Source organism: Corythoichthys intestinalis, chromosome 16 (assembly GCF_030265065.1).
Source record: "Corythoichthys intestinalis isolate RoL2023-P3 chromosome 16, ASM3026506v1, whole genome shotgun sequence".
NCBI classification, from domain to species: Eukaryota; Metazoa; Chordata; class Actinopteri; order Syngnathiformes; family Syngnathidae; genus Corythoichthys; species Corythoichthys intestinalis.
In genome coordinates, this window is record NC_080410.1 from 25,361,428 (window position 1) to 25,388,903 (window position 27,476).

A 27,476-nucleotide genomic window follows, 5' to 3' on the forward strand; every position below is an offset into this window, starting at 1 on the left:
TTGATTCAACAGAAGAATTAAAAGGGCTGCTTGTGGGAGTGTGCTCATACATTAAACCATCTTCCATCTGTTGTTAGCCTTAAGGAGCACAAAAATCACATTTGGTGGGAGCATGTGGATCGCAAAGGGTGCAATAACGTTTATGTAAATAGCTCAATTTCCAATTATTATTTGGTTTAATACATTGGCTGCTATTGACGGCGATTGCTGTTCAATCCATTTAGACTGGGAGAGGATGACAGCGAATGATTGCTGCCTGGTTTGGACTTCTATTGCCGTCAATGGCGCTGAAATTATTATGAAGTACTTTATATGAAGTTATGGCTAGTTTGATTTATTCATTATTTTTACATACTATTTTGTATGTTGTCCAATTTTATGTGTTTTGGGTTAGGGACGGGTGTATAAAATACAAATTCAAAAACAATCAAGTAAGGTTGTTCTGTGAGTACCAACATGCCTTAAATTTTCAAAGTTGTTTTACTGTATATACCCTAGGCCTGAACGATATATCGTTTGAACATCGTTATCGCGATGGAAAGATGCTTACATTGCAAGGACGTGCGATATATATATATATATGGCGGAAAACACAGACAAGACTGAAAAAGCAGTTTCTGCTTTTGCACTCCTCTTTAAAAGAAAGTGCTGTATTTTAAGCCAAAACAACTGTTGTGTTTGATAAAACAATATGTTTATATGCTGCCATAGCAGATGCGTGGCGAATTAAGCCCCCGTACTATTTTTAATTTGTCCGTTTTACCCTGAGAACCCCCGTTTACAGACGTCGCGCAACTGCTTTTGTTTCAACCCAGCCATAAAATGAAGGTAATTAATTATATTTATTATTCAAAATGTCTGTCGTTTTTAGCTTAGAATAATTAATTGATGTCTCATATTTCGTTTAAAAAAAAAAACACTTAAAACATTTTTTCACTTACATATTTTAAACTTTTGAACAAATTATTTGACATTGAAAAAAAAATGGCGTCTGTAAAAAAAAGTCTATAGATATCTACTTCATAACTGTCGCTGAATTGTATTTTTTTTTTGTTATTGTCGCATTTTCTCCGATATGTTGGATGATAAATAATTGATCCAAACAAAGAAAAATTGAAAAAAAAAAAAACTTTTAATGGGAAAATATATGAAAAAGAAAATATCGACCACTCCGTGATGTCTGCGATTTCTGCATCGCGACCCTTGTTATATTACCATGTTTCACCCATAAAATTCCCCCAAAATCAAGCTGTGGCCATTCACAGCTGTGTCTTGACACTCAGTGATACATGCTACATGAAGTTTTTGGATCGAAACAAGGTAAGTACACGATAATATCTTGTTAAAGTCATGGCGTCTGTAATTCTGCTCTCGCGTGCTCTCACCTCCAGATAGGGTTTTGCTGTTTAAAAAACATTAAAAAAAAAAAAAAAATGCCCTTCTGTTAAAATTTTTTCTTCCCCCAGAAAATTGAGATTTTAAGCATTATTATTATCCAGATTAGTTGTTAGACGGATAATGTAGCCGGGTAATATTACCCGCTATGGACTGCTGTCGGATACTAGGGAAGTGACGTCATGCCATCACCATTTTTAATGCGGCATGACGGCATCGTAAACAATCGAGCATGCACCTTAAAGTAAGTGTGGACAGGTATAAAAATAGTCTCCAACATACCCTGGAGAAAATTGTCTGTCCTCGTATAGATGTAGCCTTAGGCACACCAGTGCAACCAATGCAAAAAGTAAGTGGTGAAAATTAACTGGTGAAAATTCTTGTAGTTTTATTTAGAGGCGTGCGAAATTTCCGATTCTTAGATTATTCGCGATTCGGCCGTGGAACATTCGGGAACGATTCACAAACATCCAAATTCCGATTATTAAATTATACTAGGTAAAGCAGAAGTAAAACACAGTCAGCGCGGTCTTCAGGATGCAATGAGGACCGGACCGAGAGTAAATATCATGTTCAACTCATGCCGCTTGATGAAAAAAACCCAATAATACCTGACTGCGGCCGACAGCTGCTTCAAATAACACCCAGTTGCTAGTTGCTACAAACATACAGCCACATACGGCTATAGTCGATATTACATACATGTAGAACTAGATGCAAAATGACAGACGACGGCGGCGTTAGAACATGTAAAGAGAACTAGATGCAAAATGACAAACTTGCTGTTTAGTAGTTGCCGCGTTGTAAACAGCCGCCATATTAAAGCAGTAAACTTCTCTAGAAAGCTCTGTTCTAACGAACCTAATTAACTTTTTAACTAAAATACTCCTAAATTGGCAAAATCTTGACTTGAATCTAACTTTAAAAAATGAAACGGTTTTAAAACTTTGGCATGTCGAAAGTAGACAGAAGGGAAATTATGGAATAACGGGACCAATTTTAACAACTTCAACGGTTGATTCACATCATTAAATTAATTGAATGTAGTTTAAAGCTGCTGATACAGAATGGGACTTGAGTGTTTTGTTTACTGTTTTTAACTGTTAACTTGATACTGAAATATTAGTTTGATTTAGCCTGAGAGGATTTTTTGAACAACTTTGAAAGTAATGTACAAAACATTAAAAGCGGGGGGGAGGGGGGAGGTTGGTAAGATCAATAATCAATTTGTAATCGAATCGGAGCCTCTGAATTGTAATCGAATCGTTAGGTGCCAAAAGATTCCCACCTCTAGTTTTAATATTTTAATATATTACAAATCCCACCAAAATCGCAATGATAGCTTTTTCCAATATCATTCAGGCCTATCTTCAAGTTCAAGAAATTATTGCAAAACAGTTCATTATTTTGTTTTTGTTCAAATCTTTATTGCTTTAAGCATGGCAAATTAATCATGTGTCAGAATGTGTCGTGTCTGTTTTGCCAAATGTCAATTCAAAGTTGTTTTATGAGCAACAGAGAAATACAAAGTGTTGTACGTCAACATAGAAGCAGGGAATATTGAAATATAAAAATATAAACATACTAAGACAATCAAACAACGGTACATAGGACAAAAACAAACAAGCAAATGTATCAAAACAGAGGCAAATAAAACAAGCATTAGCATTAGCATCAGCATCAGCGAACATTAGCATATGGCGGAAAACACTCAGGTGGCTTGAAGTTCCACTATTTTGACTTATGAAGGGAATAGTTACCTTTCTAGCACACATCAAATAACTGTTTGCATTACTCTAACACACTTAATATCATCAATCAGGGAATAGTATCTTTTCTCATATGTACTGTAGGACTGTTTGTACTACTCTAACACACCTAATATAAAATAAATAGCATTTACACCATAGTTTAATGAAAAGAAGCGGAATACATACACAACGCCATCTTATCACAGAAGCCCAACGTGTGCTGGGGGAACTGATTGCGAGAGTTGGTGGGTCAATCTTGCTCGTGGCGCAAGATTGACCCACCAACTCTCGCAATCAGTTCTCCCGGCCACTCCAAGGACAAAGAGCAGGGCGCTCTGTTCTAAAACAAGTAGCATCGGCCGCCCAACCAGGATAGAAAGTTGATAACGGACGCTTGGGACGTCAAGAACGGCGTCGGTCACTGTGGCAACCACGTCCCAGCCACAAAGGATGACGCACGAACCTAACCACCCAAAACTGGCCACAGAGGGATGATCCCAAGACAACACACAGCCACACTTTCGGCCCGACCCACTCCACTGCAGCTTTCAAAAAGACTGGACACTGAGATAACAAACGGTTCGCTGCTCGGAAACGTTTTTATGTAGCCTTGTCTTGGATCCAGCATTGTTCCTCCGTCGTCTGTTTTGCCTTGTTTTTTTGACCATTGTCGATGAATAAATTGTCAACCTGTTTTTGGTGAGCTTTCTTCAAACATTTGGAACATGGAGTCAGTACAAATGGTTAACATGGGAGTGAACGCGCGGAATGTTGGCCCCCACCGGTTGGCTTGCGGGAGCGGTGTCAGCGGAGCGGCACTTCGTTAGGCTGGCGGTGTTTCCGCGGCTGGGCGGGGGCGTGCCGAATTCCTTCACTTAAAATACAGTAATTTATTTAAAAGGCGGAAACTGCTTTTTCAACCTTGTGTGTGTTTTCCGCTATATGTATAAGCATCGGCCTAAAAAAAAATCCTTGTTTTCTCAAAGACTAAATTAACGAAAGTTTCATGCCAAATTTATTAATGTCCAAGTTAATTTTTCGCTATTCACACTGTTTGTTATTTGGGCCTTGTGTCCTCTTTATCCTCCTCAAGCTTGTTTGCTCCACTTGCTTCTTGGCTAAATCCAGCTTGCATCTACAGTTTATTTTGGTGGCACGGTTTATCATTAAAATGACAAGCGCCTGGGTAACTATTTTTGCTGAGCTTTTCATCCCTCCCGTCTCCCTCACACTTCCTCTTTAAAAGTGAAAGAGATTAATGTGTCCTCCAATCCGATGGGAAATTCAGAAGAGTATTAGCTTCTGAACTGGCCTTGTGCGAGCATTCGTTATTTTAGAAAATGCTCATTAGAAGGAAGTTATGCATAACAACACTTCCTGCTGCTACTTTTGAGTGGGCAAACAGAGAGGCAATGTGACTTTGCCCTAAAACTCACGTGACCGAGCTTCCTCGCATCTGGACACCAAGCGAAGCAGACAGATTGTGTGAGAAAGGAAAGAACGATTCCAAGCTAAAGAATACAGGCAGACAGAGCGAGTGTGTGTTCTTGTTGTCACAGATGTCCACGCGTTGGCTTTTCATAAAAATGACGTCAGGTGTCCTGTCTGCCGTGCCGCCCCGACTGACACGCCGAGCCAACAACGCCGACGTCTGCAGAAGCCACGATCGGTGACGGCGTTGACATTTTGTGTGTGGGATTGTGCGTGTGGGTGTGATAACGTGCGTGAGCGTGAATGACTTTCATTCAAACGCACACATACGCCTTGAAAATAAACTATCGTTTTTTTATTACGCCTTATTTACAAGTAAAATTTCGAGTTAAGAGTAGAGTTAAGGCCAACCTTTTTTCAGAGCGCACAACTCTTATCAACTTTTTTATCATTTTGACAAATTTTTCAAGGCTCGCTGAATATTGCAATCCACAATTCACTGAATCTGAGTATAGACATGAAAGAATTGATTTTTTTTTCACAAGTAAAAAAAAAAAACCGTTCAATTCTATCTGTTTACGTTCTCTATTAATCACCAGAAGAATATAGGTTGCTTTTAACAAAATGCCGCCATTTCTTCAGTAAACCACTCATGTAGATTAACAAACTAGGCTGAGCTGTGCCGTAGTAAAATTGTTTTGTCAGTTGAAAAACTTGACGATCTCCTTGGAAAAATATGAGAGAGAAGGGAAAAATGTATTTTATTACTGCTCTTATAGCGTGTGCTATGAAAACACAACCAGCTACTTTTCAGTAAATGAAGCTCCTCAACTAACTCCTTTCGTTGTTTCATTGTACCAAGATGCTTTGAGACAGTGTTTAAATGAAGCCTCTTGACCAACGTCAAAATATTCCCTGGCAACAAAATGGTGCTAAAGCAACATTTTTGTCTAAATAAACACTAACTTCAACATGATTCTTTTATGAGTCCTTACGATTGCACCAAAACACTAATTCTGTCTACCAGAGGCGATTGCTCTTGGCTAGGTTCATACTGCAGGTCTTAATGCACGAATTCGATTTTTTTGTGTTTTTCCGACTCGAGTGAAGAATTAATTTGACGGTCTGAATGGGACAAGTCGCATAGAAGTGAACCATTTCAAATCCGATCTGGGTCACTTTCGTATGTGGTTTACATCGGATCTGGGCCACATTTTTCCAGAATGGCGGTCTGAACTGTCAAGTCTCCCAAATCGGAATTCATGCAGCAATTACATCATCAAAGAGCGAGAGAGACGCTACAGTTGCGGTGCAGCTGTGCGTTAGCACCTAGCTTGCCTTGAACACGACTCTTAGGGAATGGTCGGGCTTGACAATAGTCATTAAACAATAAAATGGGTTGAAGATAAGCCTGAGAATGGTCGGTTTTCTCTCTGCTCAATATGAACAATATTTCAAGATTGCTTATACGGCCTAGAGTCGAGGCAAACTGTCCGTATGTGTGTGTGTCATGCGCTAACAGTGCGTGCCTGCTATCGATCCATATAAACTTTGAATATAAGTGTTATGTCGTGTAGTGCATTGAAAACGCACACACACGATCAGTGTGGGTTGATGCGCCAACTTTTACTACCAGACTGTTCAACTGTGTACAGGTCATTCACTTCCTTGTTTACGTATGACATCACGGGTCATGTGCCAAAGCTACCAATAACAACACAATAAGACTAAACGAGGATTATTTATGTCTGTTATTTGTGTCTTCTTTTTGGAAATCAAACCCTGGAATGACGGATGACAGCCAGCATGTGTAGCCATTTGTTTTGATGCTTCTGCACATGCCGGTCTTCTTGCTCAGCGCGTGCCAGACTGCGAACTAGTGCGCATGCGTAATACTTGAACGGGCTCAATGGACAAAGGCAGTCTGAACGGGCACGCCAAAAACACAGATAAGACAAAAAATCGGATTTGTGCATCAAGACCTGCGGTATGAACCTAGCTTTACACTGCAAATAAAGCTCAGCTTCCCCCAAAATGTAAAAAAAAAAATGGTGATCTGCTGTTGTGTGTACATCTCATTGAATAAATATGCACTACAACGCGCTCAACTTTTGTTTAAAAAATAGCTTCTTCAGGCCTACAGACATTCCCCATGGGGGCATTTTGCGACTAAAATTAGAATCAGTGCAAGTATTTTTTTAATCTACTTGCACATGCGCGACCAGAAAGATCCCATTTTTTTTGGTGTTGTTTTTTTTTTTTTTTTTTGCTGACAAACTCCACGGTTAAACCGACCAGTTAGCAGTAATGTAACGAGCTGGTTTGCCAAAGGAAAATACAACAGAAGAAAAGGACTTCCGGGCCACTTACAGGAGAGCGAGACTCACAAAACGGCCGCTCCGAGAGGCTCTGCCTGCTCGGCCACATTTACGCACACGTCCCCCGTGGTCGTCTCTGGTTGTGGTTGGCGCTTCCAGAAAATATACGGGGCGCCACACCGTGTTATTATTTGATATTTGCCAAGTGTTGAGTGCGCAACTGCTCAATGATTGTAACATCCTAAGTAACAATGTTAGACTTTTGTCGTTTTCTCAAGATTTCAATCGCAACTCTGCCACTGCTTGCAAAAGCAGAGCGTTACCACGCTCCCTATCCCGTGTATTGCATTCAAATGCGTTCACGAAAGAAACAGTGCTCACAAAACTTACTTGGACAAGCTGGCAACAGAACATAGAATATGACATGCACACACTGTATGGCTCTCATGGAATCACATTTTAAAATATGTTGTTGTGGTTCGGTACGTACCTCGGTTTTGAGGTCACGGTTCGGTTCATTTTCGGTACAGTAAGAAAACAAAATGCAAAATATAAATGTGCTAGTTGTTTATTACACACCTTTGTGCTTTCAACAATAGGAACATTAGCCTATACAAAGCTAGAATTCTGCTCAAAAAGTAGCAGTTATTTAAAGATAATCCAACAACAATTTGCCTTTAAGACCCCGCATATTTGTCAGCTTTCTTTCTGAAAGAAAGAAAGAAGAAAAAAGAAGTCCTGTGCGAACGAGAAAAGCAATCCCAATGACAAAGATTTTAACATGTATTTTATAAATGAAATGCCTCAATGAATAATTTTTTTTTCTTATGAACGATTTTCAGAAGCTTTATTGGTGGATTTTCTCACGTTAAAGCGCCACACAGAAATTAATAAATTTAATTGTGTCAGCAGGATCTGTGTATAATTCTTATTATTCAATTACAGGTGTTTTAGCTCATTTCAATTTATTTTATTTAAATGGGCTATTATTTATTTTATTATGTGTTTATACTTTACTAATGTGTTGTAGTATTCATTTATATTGTATATTTTATGTTGTATAACTTTAGTTCCTATGTGAATATTAGTTCCTACTTGTTTTGTTATGGTTGAAGGGTTTTGTATTGAATACGGGGCCGTGTTGGTTATTATTATAGCAGAGAAGACAGCAGTAAATCAACAAAGACAAGTCAACTGTGCCCCGATCTACCACTCAAGAGATCTGATGGACTCAAAAAGTGGGTTACGGTTGCATATTAGTTTGAAAATCGACTGGATCCACCGTATTTTTACACGAGTGACTTCCGGTCTGCCCGATCCTAGCTACCGGTAGTAGTATTGACGCAGGAGGGTCGCGTCTCGCGTCAAACGATAAACTCTGCCGTTCTTTTCGCATGCGTCGTGTTGAGCCGCTTCTGGGACACGTCTAACACGCGGCCGCACTGCGACTGGTGTGCATTGGCTGATCGACTTTAACGCCCGCGTTTCATTGCGTTCTCGCCGCAGCCACGTTGTCGTGCCGTTGACATTTCTGGGTTATACTGTCCTACCGTGTTGGTCCTCATCATAGGAGAGAAGACGGAGTAAATATAATACACAAAGAAACTGTAACCCGATCGACTCACAGCCGTGAAAAGTAAGGGTTACATTACTTCAGAAACTCAGTAATTCAGTACGCCACCGTTCCGAACTGAGCACCACGTACCGAAATGGTTCAATACAAATACATGTACCGTTACACCCTTAATCAAGTGACTTGAAGTTCCGCTCTGAGACCCCCAATTTGGCCAAATTTCAAAATTGTCCGATATGCATGTGTGATACATCACTGGAAAGCTTAAAATCTCAATTTTCTGAGGGAAGAAAATTTTTGAACAGGAGGGCAATTTAAAAAAAAAAAATCTTGAACAGCAAAACCCTATCTGGAGGTGAGAGCACGCGAGAGCAGAATTACAGACACCATGACTTTAACAAGATATTATCGTGTACTTACCTTGTTTCGATCCAAAAACTCCATGTAGCATGTATCACTGAATGTCAAGACACAGCTGTGAATGGCCAAAGCTGGATCTTTGGGGGATTTTATGGGTGAAACATGGTAATATAACAAGGGTCGTGATGCAGAAATCGCAGACATCAAGGAGTGATCGAGATTTTCTTTTTCATATGTTTACCCTTTTTAAACTTTTTTTTTTTTTTTTCCAATTTTTCTTTGTTTGGATCGATTATTCGTCATCTAACATATCGGGGAAAATGCAACAGTAACAAAAATACAATTAAGCGATAGTTATGAGGTAGATATCCGTGACTTTTTTACAAACACCATTTTTTTCATTGTGACCTAATTTTTTAAAAAATTTAAAATATGCAAATGAATAATTTTTTTAAGTCGTTTTTTTTTTTTTTTTTTTAAGCAAAATATTAGACATCAATTAATGTTTCTAAGCTAAAAATGACAGATATTTTAAATAATGAATATAATTAATTACCTACATTTTATGGATGGATTGAAACAAAAGCAGTTGCGCAGCGTCTGTAAACGGGGGGGTTTCCAGGGTAAGACGGACAAATTAAAAATAGTTCGGGGGCTTAATGCGCCATGAATCTGTTAGTGCAGCATATAGACATATTGTTCTGTCAAACACAACAGTTCTTTTAGCTTAAAATATAGCTGTTTCTTTTAAAGAGGGGTGCAAGAGCAGAAACTGCTTTTTCTGTCTTGTATGTGTTTTCCGCCATGTATGTATATATGTATATATATATATTAGGGCTGTCAAAATTAACGCGTTAACGCGCTGTAATTATTTTTTTTTAATTAATCACGTTAAAATATTTGACGCAATTAACGCACGCACATGTCCCGCTCAGACAGTATTCTGCCTTTTGGTAAATTTAAAGCAAGGCTTTTTGTGCTGTCTAACAGCGAACTCTTGTGGCCGCTTTGCGACATGGTTTATTGATTTCTTGCCAATTCAATATGGCTGCACGACGTCTCTGTTGTGCTTATATGATCCTTGGACAAGATTTGTCCGTAAGTATGGTTGTTGTAAAGAATGTACATATTATGTTAGTAAGCGAAATGTTATATTTTTTGTATGAGACGCTTTTTGTTTATGTTTAGTTAACCTGTATAGCGTGCTAAGCTAACGTTGTTGCTAATGCAATGCTTGTGTACTTTTTTTTGGTTGTTTTAAGACGGTCTAAAGAGGACAATGGTTTGAGGCCATTTTGTTAATAAATCAGATGAAAAAGGAAGAAGTCTGATTATTAAGGCGTCGTTCACTAGCAGTCTAGCTTTGGAAAAAGTAGACGCTTCGGAGTGAGGACAGCATAGACAGATTTAAATGACAGTAGAGTGAAATGCCCACTACAGTCCTTATGTACCGTATGTTGAATGTATATATCCATCTTGTGTCTTATCTTTCCATTCCAACAATTTATTTTACAGAATATATATATAATTCACAGAAAAATATGGCATATTTAATGGATGGTTTGAATTGCGATTAATTGCGATTAATTACGATTAATTAATTTTTAAGCTGTAATTAACTCGATTAAAATTTTTAATCGTTTGACAGCCCTAATATACAGTGCCTTGCAAAAGTATTCGGCCCCCTTGAACATTGCAACCTTTCGCCACATTTCAGGCTTCAAACATAAAGATATAAAATTTTAATTTTTTGTCAAGAATCAACAACAAGTGGGACACAATCGTGAAGTAGAACAAAATTTATTGGATAATTTAAACGTTTTTAACAAATAAAAAACTGAAAAGTGGGGCGTGCTATATTATTCGGCCCCCTTGCGTTAATACTTTGTAGCGCCACCTTTTGCTCCAATTACAGTTGCAAGTCGCTTGGGGTATGTTTCTATCAGTTTTGCACATCAAGAGACTGACATTCTTGCCCATTCTTCCTTGCAAAACAGCTCGAGCTCAGTGAGGTTGGATGGAGAGTGTTTGTGAACAGCAGTCTTCAGCTCTTTCCACAGATTCTCGATTGGATTCAGGTCTGGACTTTGACTTGGCCATTCTTGCACCTGGATACGTTTATTTTTTAACCATTCCATTGTAGATTTGGCTTTATGTTTTGGATCATTGTCCTGTTGGAGGATAAATCTCCGTTCCAGTCTCACGTCTCGTGCAGATACCAACAGGTTTTCTTCCAGAATGTTCGTGTATTTGGCTGCATCCATCTTCCCGTCAATTTTAACCATCTTCCCTGTCCCTGCTGAAGAAAAGTAGGCCCAAACCATGATGCTGCCACCACCATGTTTGACAGTGGAGAGTGTGTGTTCAGGGTGATGAGCTGTGTTGCTTTTACGCCAAACATATCGTTTTGCATTGTGGCCAAAAAGTTCAATTTTGGTTTCATCTGACCAGAGCACCTTCTTCCACATGTTTGGTGTGTCTCCCAGGTGGCTTGTGGCAAACTTTAAACGAGACTTTTTATGGATATCTTTGAGAAATGGCTTTCTTCTTGCCACTCTTCCATAAAGGCCAGATTTGTGCAGTGTATGACTGATTGTTGTCCTATGGACAGACTCTCCCACCTCAGCTGTAGATCTCTGCAGTTCATCCAGAGTGATCATGGGCCTCTTGGCTGCATCTCTGATCAGTTTTCTCCTTGTTTGAGAAGAAAGTTTGGAAGGACGGCCGGGTCTTGGTAGATTTGCAGTGGTCTGATGCTCCTTCCATTTCAATATGATGGCTTGCACAGTGCTCCTTGAGATGTTTAAAGCTTGGGAAATATTTTTGTATCCAAATCCGGCTTTAAACTTCTCCACAACAGTATCTCGGACCTGCCTGGTGTGTTCCTTGGTTTTCATAATGCTCGCTGCACTTTAAACAGAACCCTGAGACTATCACAGAGCAGGTGCATTTATACGGAGACTTGATTACACACAGGTGGATTCTATTTATCTTCATCGGTCATTTAGGACAACATTGGATCATTCAGAGATCCTCACTGAACTTCTGGAGTGAGTTTGCTGCACTGAAAGTAAAGGGGCCGAATAATATTGCACGCCCCACGTTTCAGTTTTTTATTTGTTAAAAAAGTTTAAATTATCCAATAAATGTTGTTCCACTTCACGATTGTGTCCCACTTGTTGTTGATTCTTGACAAAAAAAATTAAATTTCATATCTTTATGTTTGAAGCCTGAAATGTGGCGAAAGGTTGCAAGATTCAAGGGGGCCGAATACTTTTGCAAGGCACTGTATATATATACACACAGTATATATACTAGTAATGTAATTATTTTTTTTGTCATGAATGGGACAATCCGCATCCATGTTACAGCTGGGTCTCCCTAAAAAAAAAAAAAATCCCATGTCAACCTAATTTGTAAGCAGTATACTGGTTGATGTCAAAACTGATAGAGTATAAAATATAGATTCATAAGTTTGTAGTTTTATGCATTTATTATGAAAGTATTTATCGGTTAAACAGTGAAAATTACAGGAAAACCTAGAATATCGATTTACAGTGGGCGCCTCTGAATCTTCTGCATTCTCCCCTAAAATTTTAAGTTAGGAGCCCATGTGCTCCCAGTAGAAAATGTCAGTCTGGATCCCTGTTCTTAGCACTGGTTACAATGCTGCTTTCTTTTTAGTCATTTGCGCTTTTAAACAGTGTGGACGCGGTGCGTCTCCAGAATTGAGAGTACATTATTCCACTACATCGAAACGAGACGAGTCATTGGCTAAAGGCGAGGTTTTCCCCGTCCATCAGACTCTGTGCGTCTGGGCCAGACGCACCCTCTGTCTGTCATCTGTCTGTGGCTGAATCACTTTTTGATTGACAGCGAAATGAGCGAATCAGTGATCTTGTTTTATTCACATCAATGGTAGGCATTTTTCAATTTCACTCGTTGTTCTGAGTTGAACCAGAGACTTTAATAATCATCCTAGCGACACTTGCTTTATTAAAAAGGACAATTGAAAAATCCAGCTTATTTATGGTGTTTTTTTCTAATGTAGCTGCTTGTGTTTGGAGACTTGACTCCTGACACTCTAGTTTCTTTCCCTACCGAGCAGCGGGTGCCACTGAGCCCTTCCATCGTTACAAAGCGCTCACAGGCAAACACACTTTGAGGTTTCCTTCATTGAATGGAACATAAAGCTGTTCAATACACTTAACATTTTGTGTTGTAAATCTCTGTCTCTTTCTCTTTGCTTTCCAGTGTGCTGTTTTGTGGTCCACAAACGCTGCCACGAGTTTGTAACCTTCTCTTGTCCTGGAGCTGACAAGGGCCCCGACACGGACGTAAGTTATCAATATGTTGCACTAATGAAGTCGCAGCTCACTTTTTTCCATGCTCGTTGAAGTCGTGTATCACGGGCCGTTATTTCAAAGTCCGAAAGATGGATCCGTTCCAAAGAACTGGAAAAGTGTGTACTTTTTCTCCCCCGCCGGGGAAACATTAGCTCCCGTGAGTGTGAGCTCACAAAGAAGATGCTCGACCCTGCTCTCAGTTATCCCTGCGGTCATTAATGAAGAGGTGGAGGTCAAGCAGAGCCACAGTACGTCTGAGTTAGGAAGTTAGTCAAGGCTGGTTTTTGCATGGGAATATAACAGGGTTAGTGCTGAAAGTCCTATTTAGTGTGAAATTAACTATAATTGAGATAAAACTAATGATTGATTGTAATGTCATTTTTCAGCAGTTCATTTAAATGTTTGTCACGAAATGCTAAGGAGACACCTCATCGCTCAAGACACACTTTTAAATATGTTTTCAATAAGTTTTTTTATGCAATTAATTTTATTATGGTATTTTAATTTTTTTTTTTTTTTTAATGTATTAGCTTTTTAATTAATTTTTTTATTTAATTTTTTTGACCAACATGTTTATACTAGGAGCACAGTGTCCTTTAACCTTAAATTTTACAGATGCAAATAAAACATTTAGGAGCACATGATGGTTTCTAACACTTTCTAATTATTTTCAACAAGGTATGAAGTAGAACAGGGGTCCCCAACCTTTTTTGCACAACGGACCGGTGTAATTTGGGTCTTTTTTTCACGGACCGGTGTTCTTTCAAATTTTGCACCCTTATAAAATTTTGCTCCCAAAGCTTTTGAGGCGGTGAAAAGGCCCTCTTTTATATTCAGTTGGACTCTCAATGTTATCCAGCAGTGCAAAAAAACCCAAAAAACTAGTTACGTCATAAACATACATGTGCAACACGAAAATGGCGTCAATTAATGCTTAACAACACGGCGAAGTTGTTAAGTGAGAGAGCGCCGTGCAGTTGTTGTGTGCAGCTAACATGACAGGATGTGTCTGAGGAGAACTTTTCTACATGTTCGTCCATGATCAAATGTAAGTTAATATTTCTTTCTTTAAAGAACGTTTGTTGTGTTATTTTTGGAATTGCTGCATTTGCGGCCGTTTTTAACGTTACCCGCATGCGAAAATTTGTCAGAGCACCGGCAATGTGTGGCAGAAAAATACAGCACATATAAAATAACATTTGCTTTTAGCCCCGTCGTGTTAAGTGCAGGGAAAATATAACTCAATCGCTGAATCAGTGGGAGGCCTGAGCTTGTTTCGTTGAGACGAGATGGTCCTATGTAGGTGTGATGGAAGAGTGAGAGAAGCCCGCTTCACAAAGGTACGATGTTGGAAATTGTAGCACGGTTTTCAGTGCTCTCGTAGCGATGTCAGGATATTCCGGAATGACTTTAATCCAGCACCTCCGTAGAGTTGTCTCAAATATACAGTACGTTTAAGGTTGCCGTCATTTGCGATCGCTACAAGCTGATCCTCCTGTTGCACAGACATGCTCGAATCACACTGTTTATTCACAAACGGGTCACGAATCCACTCCTTCACAGTTCGTGGGTCTGTAGTGATTGGGAAGTAGCATAGATATTGTTTTCTTCAAGGTTGTAGGCTCATCTTCTGGCTCGTCAGATGCCCTTTTCCCTGTACTAAATCTGTCCAAAGACGTCTGTTTTTCAGTCATTCTAGTGTGGGGGCTAATTATTTCCGTGAACAAATGTGATGCGCCCTACGTCATACGTTATTATCGAGGACAAGCGCACATAGATACAGTATACAAAACAAGATGTACTGCTAGTAGTCCAATTAATGGATTTCTATGACGACATTCTATCCAGTAGTGTTATATCTAGAGTGGACGGGGATATTGGTGTGTTAATGGGCACAGACCAAAGTTAATTCAGCCAGAATGCAGTCGTTAATAAAAATATTATTTCTGTGCAGCCCGGTAGCAAATGCGCCCGGCAGTTGGCGACCCCTGAGGTAGAAGTTTTATGAATAATAAAAACAATTTTTTAATTAACTCATTTTTTGGGCACACGGTGCAAGATTAACTCTTTCTCTGCAAAATATACTGTATGTTGAGTATTCACAGTATCTTTGTGGTTGTTCATAAAAGAAAAATTGCATGTACAGTAATTTTTAAAAACCGCCCATTGACGGAGCTTGACGTCCAATCTATTTTGACTGTGAGAGGTGAATGAACGAATCCTCCCAGTTAAAAGTGAATGTACGTCAAGCGCCGTCAATGGCAGCCAATGAGTTAAATATAAATTAGGGCTGTCAAATTTATCGTGTTAACGGGCGGTAATTAATTTTTTAAATGAATCACGTTAAAATATTTGACGCAATTTACGCATGCACGGAATGACCCGTTCATGCGTTGCCGCAAACAGTTTACAATGAAGCCGTTTTTGCACATTAAGAGCGAAAAGGCAGAGAAATGCAAGTGGACACAGGCATTCATTGGACCGCGCCTTTTATTGACTTAAGCTTTGGCAAATCATTCACAACAAATATAAGCATTGTGGCGAACGACTTGGAGAAGAATGAAAGGAGATCATCTTTTTCTTAACACGCTTAATTGAACACAACGCAGAACATACTGTATACCATTTGCAGCCACCACTGACAGTCATGGTTGCTCAACTTCCCATCATGCATTTGGGCCGAACAGTTAAGTCGCTACAGTATCATTTGGTGAAAGCATAACAAAAATGTTTCTATCTCTCACAGGAAACATTTTTTTTTCGTAAGAGCTTAATTGAACACAGCACAGAACATACTGTATACCATTTGCAGCCACCACTGACAATCATGGTTGCCCAACTTCCCATCATGCATTTGGGCGGAACAGTTAAGTCGCTACAGTATCATTTAGTGAAAGCACAACAAAAATAATATTCCTATCACTCAGAAAAATAATGTTCACAAAAAGAAAAGTGCTCAATCCAAAGAGAACTGGCATTCCCAATCAAAATAGCTATGCAAAATACACATAATACTTACTCAGACTTTGCCTTGGCTAGATCTTTAATTAATTTAAAACTCGCCATTGACACCTAGTGGTGTATTTCAGTCAATACCTTACGTAGTTAAAGACACTGTGGAAGAACGGCAGGGAGCCCATGTGACATTACGAGGGGTTTTCATATAAAATTACTATAACTTGTACTCAAATTTATCTTTTAAGAACTAAAAGTCTTTCTATCCGTGGATCCCTTTAACAGAAAGAATGTTAATAATGTTAATGCCATCTTGTGGATTTATTTTTATAATAAACAAGCACAGTACTTATGTACAGTATGTTGAATGTCTATGTCCATCTTGTGTCTTATTTTTCCATTCCAACAATAATTTACAGAAAAATATGGCATATTTTAGAGATGGTTTTAATTGCGATTAATTACGATTAATTAATTTTTAAGCTGTGATTAACTCGATTAAAAATTTTAATCGTTTGACAGCCCTAATACAAATATTAAAATATATACATTATTAGGTACTATTCCTAAATAAGTTGGACGTCTAACACCGTCATTGGCAGCCTACGCGTTAAAGTTACTTTTTCTCTATTTATTTATGAAACCAGAACTTGACCCGTCTCTCAACTGCACGTCCAGCAGATGCTTTGATCTGCTCGCATGTCAGATGGACACAGATGTTGGCATTAGCATTTGAGTGCAAGGCGCTTTCATTCAGCACATTGTGTAGTGGAGGTGGTAAATAGTGGGGTATTATCTGTCAAGGACCACTCCGAAACGGTGACTCACCCATAGTGAAAAAAAAAAGAATACGTGTTTCACAACCTGGTTACACGTGTGCGAAAAAGGACGGCCATCTTTCACGCAGCTGGAGTCTCTTACAAATCTGCGCTTTTTGATCTGGCTTCATGTCACTGATAGATTTGGGCTCAGCCACTGCGGGAGATTACGTTTTGCATGTTGCCGTTACTCGCTTGGGAAAATCCTCTTTGCGACCATCTGTCTTTCGCCCTGATTACCGACACGGTCGCGCAGTGTTTTAAAGCATGTGTTAGCACATTTGCATCACGAGGCTGACGTTTCAAAGCTGGACAATTTGGAGAAAAGTTGTGAATACTGTAGGTCTCTAATTATTAGGCATATGATTGGAAAATATGATTTCAACAGAGGTGGGTAGTGTAGCCAAAAATTTCACCCAAGTAAGAGTAGCGTTACTTCAAAATAATACTGTATTGGCCCGAATATAAGACGGCCCTGATTATAAGATGACCCCCTCTTTTTCAAGACTGAAGTTTGAAAAAAGACTTTTTGAACACCTAATTAATTTTTATACAGAAAATAATTACAGTACATCCAAAACAAATGATTATAACAATATATTTGAGAGAAAAAGCATGTTATTTTGCCTCATTCAAATCTTAATATCTGAACATTTAAATATATAAACTAAAGTGCAATCAAATTCGTAAATGAATGGCTTCTGGTTTTTGAAATGTAAATAAACCAATCTATTGTGATAAAACAACAAACTTGCAATAACTGCATTAACCATCAAAGTCTAACTGTAACTGTAGTCTCGAAACATCTGAATAAGGAAAAACATTGCAATAAAACAATGCAAACTGGTTAAACTTGAGATTAGCTGAGATCTGTCATGACAGAACATCACTTCAATGATATCTGGCGCCATCTAGCGTCGTGAATGGGAAGAGTAGTTGAGATCTGTCATGACAGAACATCGCTTCAATGATATCTGGCGCCATCTAGCATCGTGAATAGTAAAAAAAAAAAAAAAAGTTTACTTGAGTAATACCGTATTGGCCTGAATATAAGACAGTGTTTTTTGCATTGAAATAAGAATGAAAAAGAGGGAGTCGTCTTATATTCGCGGTCTAGACATTATACCTGAAATACAAGTAAAAAGTAGCCAGTGAAAAGAATACTCAAGTAATGAGTAATATTATGAGTAACTGCTTATTTTGATTTTTAATTTTTTAAACAATGTTTTTTTATTTTCTCTCAGCGCAATCTATATGAACTGTTGTTATAATGGTACTGTGCAATAATCAATTACATAACCACATCAAGCCAAAGGAATACAAAAAAAAAAAAAAAAAATTGAATTCCGGCAAGAAAGAAAGAAAAAAAAGACAGAAATGAAGCATTATTCGTCCAAAGAGCATGAGTGCCCCTCTAGTGGCGAAAATAGTTCCTAGTTTGAATATTATGAAATTAAAAGGATCATATGGTGTTTATCCGTGCCAAAAAAATACTGGGAGAGAGGTTTAAATCCGCACTGATGTTGAGGGCAGCGCTCTATGTCAAATACAGTACTTCATTTTTTATGGTGCTTTAAAGACGCCACATGATTGAACAGGCTGGCGTGATCATAGAATGGCAAGCTTGCGTCTGATTAGTGTTATGGTGTCATGTGATTATAGTTGCAACGTCTCATTGGTGAAATTATTAGCGCTACTCTAGGCATCACTGGCAAAAAAAAAAAAAAAAAATCTAATGTGTAGAATAAAGAGGAAAAATGTAACGATTCTTGCGTAGCCCAAAGTAGCGAGTAAGAGTAGTGTTTTTCTTCACATATCTAATCGAGTAAAATTAAAAGTATGGCTTAGTAAAACTACTCTTTGAAGTACATTTTTCTCACAAAGTTACTCAAGTAAATTTAACAGAGTACATGTAACGCGTTACTACCCACCTCTGGATTTGAATTTAGTGGAATACATGAATATGGAGGGAGTCAAGACTAAGTAACTCCTGGCAATTTCTACATACTGTATGTAAGCAGTGGCAATGGTTTAAAATTTCTGCTAAAATATGCCACACAATTCAAACAAAACTTAATGTAGTTAGATTATCCCTTCATTTTCTGATTTTGGGTGGGTTTAAAAAACAAGAAAAAAATAGCATCAAAATGGGTACCAATTCCACTGGAATTTCTATTTTTACTAACAGCAAAAAAATGTCACTGTTGTACTGTAACGAATCGTTATGGCAGGACAACTATTCGACAAATGTTTTGATAGTCGTCTGATCATTTAGTGACATTGTTTACCAAAAAAAAAAAAAAAAATCCAAATCCTGTTATTTTAGCCTCCAACAGTAAATATTACAGAGAGTGTAGTCAACAAAAACAAATATTGCATTGATGCAAACATCTGTTCATATCTAATTTTGGGGTGCTGAATCCAAATCTAACCTTAGTTTGAAAAGGTAAACAGGTATTAGGAAATATACACTATGAGGAATCTGTATAACCTAATACTAAGTATGAATTTTTAAAAAATGTCCTTTAAGGAATCTATTTGCAAACATCTGCTTTTGCTTTGGAAGACCATGATATTTACTCAGTTACATAATAATCATAGTTCAGCTCCTTTTTTTTTTTCAATGCACATTTCCAGCTAAAATGTAAAGCCCATAGTAATATAACAGTACACAACATGTGATTTACTGTATGAATGAGCCGGGTACTGGACTAATCGTAAAAATAATCGATGATGAGTCAACAAAATAATTGTTTGTGTGTGTATAATGTAAACATGATACGAGTTATACACACGAGCTTTTTATGGAAAATAAATATTTTTGTTCTGATGTAAATAATGTTGAGCTGTGGCTCTGGGTTTAGGCTCACCTATAGGACTGCATTGATTTTAATTTTATTTAGAATATTTCAGTTATTTTTTTAATCTATTTTAACTAAACATTGTACTTATGTTCCGATTTACTAATATGTTTTGAAAAATAAAAATCCTGTTTTTTTTTTTTTTAACCCACATATCTCAAAGTAACACATTTTAGAGCTGTAATTGCAATACCGGGATACCATGAAATAGGGCTGCAGCTATCGATTATTTTAGTAGTCGATTAATCGATGAACTAGTAAGTTCAAATAATCGAGTAATCGGATAAGGACCATAAAATTTTAAAATACCTGAGCTGACCCTGGAATAAAAATAAATAAGTAAATAAGGATCTATGTTCAAGCAACAACAAAAAAAAACAATTGGCTAACTTACATAGCAAAAGTCCGCTTGCTTAAATGCTATAAAATACTAAAGTTTTTTTTTTTTTTTTTTTTTCCCCTTTTTAACCCTTTAAGGTCTGGGCCTATTTTATCTGATTTTGCATGCCTTTGAAGTTGCCTTTATATTTCAAAGAAAGAATTGTTTACGATGGCCTGGTTTGGTCCCTTTTTTTGTGACACCTTGAACTTCATGTCCAAACTGTTGTTTCATTCACTGACCAATTATAAATCATCATTTTGGGCCCAAAAAGACCAAAAATTCCAAAATCGTTTTGTCAAATTTTTTAATATTGATGTCCAATTGACAACCAAACATGCGTAACGAACCGTTTTGAAACTTTGTAATATTTATTCAACATGTTAGGATGAACATTCAACCAAAAAAAGTTATAATAAATAGTCTTATATTTGACAATTCAACATAAACAACAGGTATAGCCATAGGCGTTTTTTGCCTTTATACATGCTCTAGTCAAAACAGGTTATATACAGCAGACCGAACAGTGAAAAAATATATACCATCTAACACAAAAAGTGTTTAGAGGCCATCTCTTTATGAGTTTAGGTATTGTGGCCCATCACCTGATGAAAACTATGTACACACAATCAAGCTTCTTGAACACACATTTATATAGACAAATTGAGAAGACTGATTGTGGGGAAAAAAATATATATACAACATTGGGAAAAAGTATTTTCAAAAATATTTACAATAAACAAGTTAAATTTTTTTCAGGCATGCCACTCCGAAAAGCAGTTTCGTCCTGGAATTCGACACAGGGCGACATCACACAGCCCACACTTCCATGGGGTGTCGGTCCTCTTTCCACCCTTCCATTTTCATTTCACTTTACTTTCATTGTCACTATAAATGTACATGAAAAAAAGTCAGTATTTATGAAAATAATAAAGTATAAAATAAAAATATATACAGCAATAAATAATAATGGAAATCTATATGTATGACAATAGAAAGAATACCATAGCTGAATATGTGCTACATCCCTAATCTTCATATAGAAAGAAGATCATCACAATTATAAATTCCTGCCTTGGATACACACAGTGCACGTACGACTTTGATCTGATATGCACATTTTATTATTATATACACAAACACACACTTATATTGCATCAAAATTAACTTTGTCTTGCAATATCAAAAGAAACTTTCAAAAGAAACTTTTTCAGCATCAAAAAAAAAAAAGTGAGTTTGCTTACCTCTGCTCGTCGATGGCGTCACCCACGTGTTCAAATCCGTCACTATCTTCACTCGAGGACTCTTCCGAAGAAGACGATGATGACGAATTTGGACCATCCTCTTCCTCAAGTTGATCAAAAAGCACAATTACCTGCGCTAAATTCAGTTTTCCGTTCATTCTCAAAGTCACACAAAGTTGCTGCTCGAGCCACACGGCCGTCGCTCGCCACCTCGCTGCTTCAGAACACTCTTCCCTCTCGTTCGGTGGAACCTCGCACGGCAGTTATATTTATTTAAAAAACGCATTTTGTGCTTCCACTGTGACTTCGAAAGGGTTTGTTCGATTTTTTTTTTTTTTTTTTTTAATGGAGCTTCCGTTTTGAAAAAGGACAACAAATGATGGAAATATAGACATAAACAAATGATCCATGCAGCGTTTTAATGTTTTTTTGAGAGGACAATAAAACTATAAAACTTAAATGACAATATCTCACGTTTTAGTTGGTCGATTGACTTCAAATAATAACGAGAGTAAACCGCAACTTCCGCACTTTAAAACGAGACCAACCAACGGCATGTGGGTGACGTAATTAAAACGTGAGGGCGCTTCAAAGACGACGTGCGCTGAGGACGCGCCGGCGCGTCCTTCGACTCTCAAGGGTTAATACAATGCTGTTAACAAATGGTTCAGACACATATTCCCACAAAAATTGGCTAAATATACTTTCAAACTAAATTACGAATGCACCGAAAAATGTTAGCTCGAACAAAAATTAGCCTATGTTGGTCTAAACAAGGAGCAGCTGGATTCAGCCATGTGAAATGAAGCAGACTAGAGGGCAATGTATCCATCCAAATCAATAAAACTAAATGCAAACACTTTGGAAACAAACCATTACAACGCCACTTTAATTAAACGAATACTGGAAGCAGAAAAATTTAATTCGAATCTTTTTTTTCTAATCGAATACTCGAGTTAATCGATTAATCGTTGCAGCACTACCATGAAACCATGATATATGGCTTAAGGTTATCATACCGTCAGAATCTCATACCGGCCTATGCCTAGTTACAAATAATGGTTGGCAACAGCTAGTGAAAAGTGTTAAATTCGCTGTCGCAGGCAGACCAGGAGAAATGCTCCAGGACCCTACCCCACATAAACAAGTAGGAGCACTTTTGGCTCTCCGCTCATTCTCAACGTTCAGGCAGTAGTCGCCCAATCTATTTTTAGTGCCATTGACCAAGATAAACGTCAAATCCATTGGGACTGGACTGAACGATCGCTGGCAGACCCTCCCAGTCCAAATGCTTTGGGCGTCTATCGTTGCCAATGGCAGTAAATGAGTTAATATAATGAGTCAATGAAAAGTGAGCAATGTTATCTTTGTGTAAAAGAAAAACTTGTGTCCACCAGGTGTAGCGAAAGAACAATAACAAAAAAATGACAACAGAAGAAAAATGAGCGCTCTGCTTCCATCCGAGTCGTTAAGTATCAGCTGCACCCAAATGAGGTCGTGTGTAAATCGGCTGCAGTTTGTCACTTAGATTAGCCCAGGCTCACTTTAGTTCCTCAGGCCCGCCACTGCCCTTGTTCCAAAAATGTCACCGGGGAAGAGAACACATGATAAAGTCATAGAGTAGCATAACGTTCATCATATAGTAGACACAGTGATAGAATTTGGACTCTCGAGGCTGTAAAATAACTTGCTTGTCACGATATCGTCAATTCACGCTAAAAGCCGAGGGTCTCTTCATGCTGACAAGTGCTCCAACTCAGACACGACGCAACTTCATGTTCCTTTCGTTCTCATCCTCTCAACGTTGACATTTGCAGCACTTAAATACTTGTTGGTGTCTCCTTATAAAAGCTAATGCCACCCAGGCCTCTTAACTCCAAAGTCTGACCCGTCAATTCATTGTAAAGGTTCTTTTTTTAAGAGCTAGAATGGAGGAGGTACTGTGTATCATTTTAGATATAATCTCAAATCGTATAGGTCAACAAAAATATGTTTTCAAATGATGCAAGCACTTGTTGCGTAATTTTGCTGTGCTGAATCCTAAATCTGACCTTACTTTTTAACTGGCTGTAGGCCTGAAAAGTCATCATTTAAGTAGTTCTTCTTGTGGACACTTTGAAGTCCTACTTCTCTGTTCTCCGTTCCGATCGTTTTGGCACTTCGTAGCTATTTATCATTGGCTATCTATCGATCCTCAGATTTTTATTTTTTGCATCAGAGGTGATACATAGACTCCACTATAGACCCTACTCACCAACGTCACAGAATGACGTGTCCCTGTATCCGGCCGCCATATTGTCCGTCATTGTTTATCCGTATTCTCAATGGTTTCAATTTGTCGTGCAATTTATAGTGCAATTCATGGAAGCCCCGGTGCTTTCAGACGCTGTAAACTCATTGGATGCGTTGCATAAAAGGCGTTATGTGGAAAAGCTTCAGTCTATCCATTCGCCAGATCCATATTTGATGCCTAAATCGATATTTTTCGACCCGCTTTCTTCGCCCTCCCTGCCTGACATCTGCTAACCTGATATCTACAACTATCTTGTCCACACAAAATCAGCCTATTCTCACAAAAGTTTGAAAAACTTTAAGAGCAGCACTCAAAGCAATATTACCCCGTGTGACCCTTTACTTCCAATTTTCTAAAATGGCGACAATCAATAAAAAAAAAAAAAAAAGTTGACTGCGATGGCCGACGCTTTAAGGATAGGTGGATATTGGACTATTTCTTCAATAAAACACGCAACAACTGTGTCTGCCTCATTTGCAAAGAGACAGTCGCTGTTTTCAAAGAGTTTGATGTGACGCGATAATATTACCGAACAAGACACGCTGACATGTACGACAACATTACAGGGAAGATACGCAGCGAGAAATTATAGCAACTTGAAGCTAGTTTAATTTCACAGCAGCAGTATTTCGCAAGAGCCCGAGTGTCGAAAGAGAACGCCACAAAGACGAGACTGTTGAAATTATTAATTAAAAAAGATAATAAGGCAAATGTGACACACAGAAGGGCTAGCTAAAATTTGTTTAAATATGTTGTTCTATGTAAATCAACCAATGTAGCCCCCCGCATTTTTACCACACCAAATCTGACCCCCTTTGCAAAAGGTTTGGACACACCTGTTTAACTGATGATCCGTAGACGAGGCCAGCTTCTTTCACATGGTACCAGCTAAATATTATTCAAAATGTAATGATGGTGGAAGAAATAAGCATCTTGAATTTGAAACTGTATGTTGTTGGCGATTAGCCTTGCAATGATCTTAATGGTGGTTGTCAGCCCAAAACCCTCTAAATACAGTGCCTTGCAAAAGTATTCGGCCCCCTTGAACCTTGCAACCTTTCGCCACATTTCAGGCTTCAAACATAAAGATATAAATTTTTAATTTTTTGTCAAGAATCAACAACAAGTGGGACACAATCGTGAAGTGGAACAAAATTTATTGGATAATTTAAACTTTTTTAACAAATAAAAAACTGAAAAGTGGGGCGTGCAATATTATTTGGCCCCCTTGCGTTAATACTTTGTAGCGCCACCTTTTGCTCCAATTACAGCTGCAAGTCGCTTGGGGTATGTTTCTATCAGTTTTGCACATCGAGAGACTGACATTTTTGCCCATTCTTCCTTGCAAAACAGCTCGAGCTCAGTGAGGTTGGATGGAGAGTGTTTGTGAACAGCATTCTTCAGCTCTTTCCACAGATTCTCGATTGGATTCAGGTCTGGACTTTGACTTGGCCGTTCTAACACCTGGATACGTTTATTTTTTAACCATTCCATTGTAAATTTGGCTTTATGCTTTGGATCATTGTCCTGTTGGAAGATAAATCTCCGTCCCAGTCTCAGGTCTTGTGCAGATACCAACAGGTTTTCTTCCAGAATGTTCCTGTATTTGGCTGCATCCATCTTCCCGTCAATTTTAACCATCTTCCCTGTCCCTGCTGAAGAAAAGCAGGCCCAAACCATGATGCTGCCACCACCATGTTTGACAGTGGGGATGGTGTGTTCAGGGTGATGAGCTGTGTTGCTTTTACGCCAAACATATCGTTTTGCATTGTGGCCAAAAAGTTCAATTTTGGTTTCAACTGACCAGAGCACCTTCTTCCTCATGTTTGGTGTGTCTCCCAGGTGGCTTGTGGCAAACTTTAAACGAGACTTTTTATGGATATCTTTGAGAAATGGCTTTCTTCTTGCCACTCTTCCATAAAGGCCAGATTTGTGCAGTGTACGACTGATTGTTGTCCTATGGACAGACTCTCCCACCTCAGCTGTAGATCTCTGCAGTTCATCCAGAGTGATCATGGGCCTCTTGGCTGCATCTCTGATCAGTTTTTCCTTGTTTGAGAAGAAAGTTTGGAAGGACGGCCGGGTCTTGGTAGATTTGCAGTGGTCTGATGCTTCTTCCATTTCAATATGATGGCTTGCACAGTGCTCCTTGAGATGTTTAAAGCTTGGGAAATCTTTTTGTATCCAAATCCGGCTTTAAACTTCTCCACAACAGTATCTCGGACCTGCCTGGTGTGTTCCTTGGTTTTCATAATGCTCTCTGCACTTTAAACAGAACCCTGAGACTATCACAGAGCAGGTACATTTATACGGAGACTTGATTACACACAGGTGGATTCTATTTATCATCATCGGTCATTTAGGACAACATTGGATCATTCAGAGATCCTCACTGAACTTCTGGAGTGAGTTTGCTGCACTGAAAGTAAAGGGGCCGAATGATATTGCACGCCCCACTTTTCAGTTTTTTATTTGTTAAAAAAGTTTAAATTATCCAATAAATGTTGTTCCACTTCACGATTGTGTCCCACTTGTTGTTGATTCTTGACAAAAAAATTAAATTTCATATCTTTATGTTTGAAGCCTGAAATGTGGCGAAAGGTTGCAAGATTCAAGGGGGCCAAATACTTTTGCAAGGCACTGTATAAATTAAATGCATCTTACCAGATATAAAATGACTACTACATAATCTGTGGTAATGGTTTGGAGCCCAGTTTTCTCGTCGAATTGCAGCAGTCCATCTCGCTCTCCTCTCCGGGTCTCTCGGAATACGGTAGAACTTCAAGTCTCTCCGTCTATCTTCTCTGTTATTGCAACCAACCGCCACACACGCCTTCACCATTTTGATTATTAATGTTAACGAGCAGAAAAACACGCCATAATAGGAGGAATTTACGTAGCAGTAATGCGTCAACACGACGAGTTGACGGACAATATGGCGCGGAGGCGTGGTTGTGACGTCATGTGAGTAGGGTCTATTAGCTGACGTGACACGGGGCTCGAGGCCGATCCGTAGGGGGCCTTTACTCAAAAACGTAAAATTCAAATATTTTCAAAACCAAAGCCGCTAGCGACCTAAAACCAAAACAGGCACCTCCCTTCGGCATATATGAGTTTCCATGAGCAGCGACATCAAAAAATTCAAATTCGTTCCCTAATAAAATCCCGATTAATTATTTTTTTTACAAGTATAACTAAACTTAAAATAGCTGTAAAAGTCACAAATTTTACGGTAGATGCACAAAAATCACCAAATGCAGAGATTATCACCAATATTTTCAGGATCAACAACAATATTCAACATATCATATATGTTTTTGCCCAAAATAGCAACATATATATATTTTTTTAATTTAGTGCAAGTTTTCAACGGCTAACACATCACTCAATTTTCACATCAGAAACTTAATACTTGAGGAAAGAAAGCAGAATCATCTTAATTTTACTCAGCAAAAAGCAAAATTTGCATTTTTCTATTCACAAGCACAACTTATTTAGGTTGAATTCCGCTATTGTGTAGAGATGCAAAACCCAGCATGGTGGCCATCACAAAACAAAGAGCTTTTTAAGTTGAAAATTCTTATAAATGAATGCTTAAATCACGGAATTTCTATAGATATGAACGTATTACAGTCTAGATTCTTGGTTAAAAGCAAAAAACTGGCAGTTATCGTTCATTTTATGTAAATATTTCAAACAAAAGTTACAGTGTTGTGTAATCCATAATTTGTAGCGGGCAGTTATTTGTGGGC

The 27,476-nt window shown here is 38.3% G+C and overlaps 1 protein-coding gene across 6 annotated transcripts in view; it reads left to right on the forward strand.

Annotated features, from left to right (window-relative positions):
* The window catches only part of prkcab (protein kinase C, alpha, b), a 256,689-nt gene that overhangs the window by 94,679 nt on the left and 134,534 nt on the right, over positions 1-27,476 (forward strand). For all 6 annotated transcript variants that reach the window (XM_057817538.1, XM_057817540.1, XM_057817542.1 and 3 more), the window contains one exon: positions 13,083-13,165. In XM_057817538.1, the coding sequence (XP_057673521.1) occupies positions 13,083-13,165 (83 nt within the window). The remainder of the gene's footprint in view (positions 1-13,082; positions 13,166-27,476) is intronic.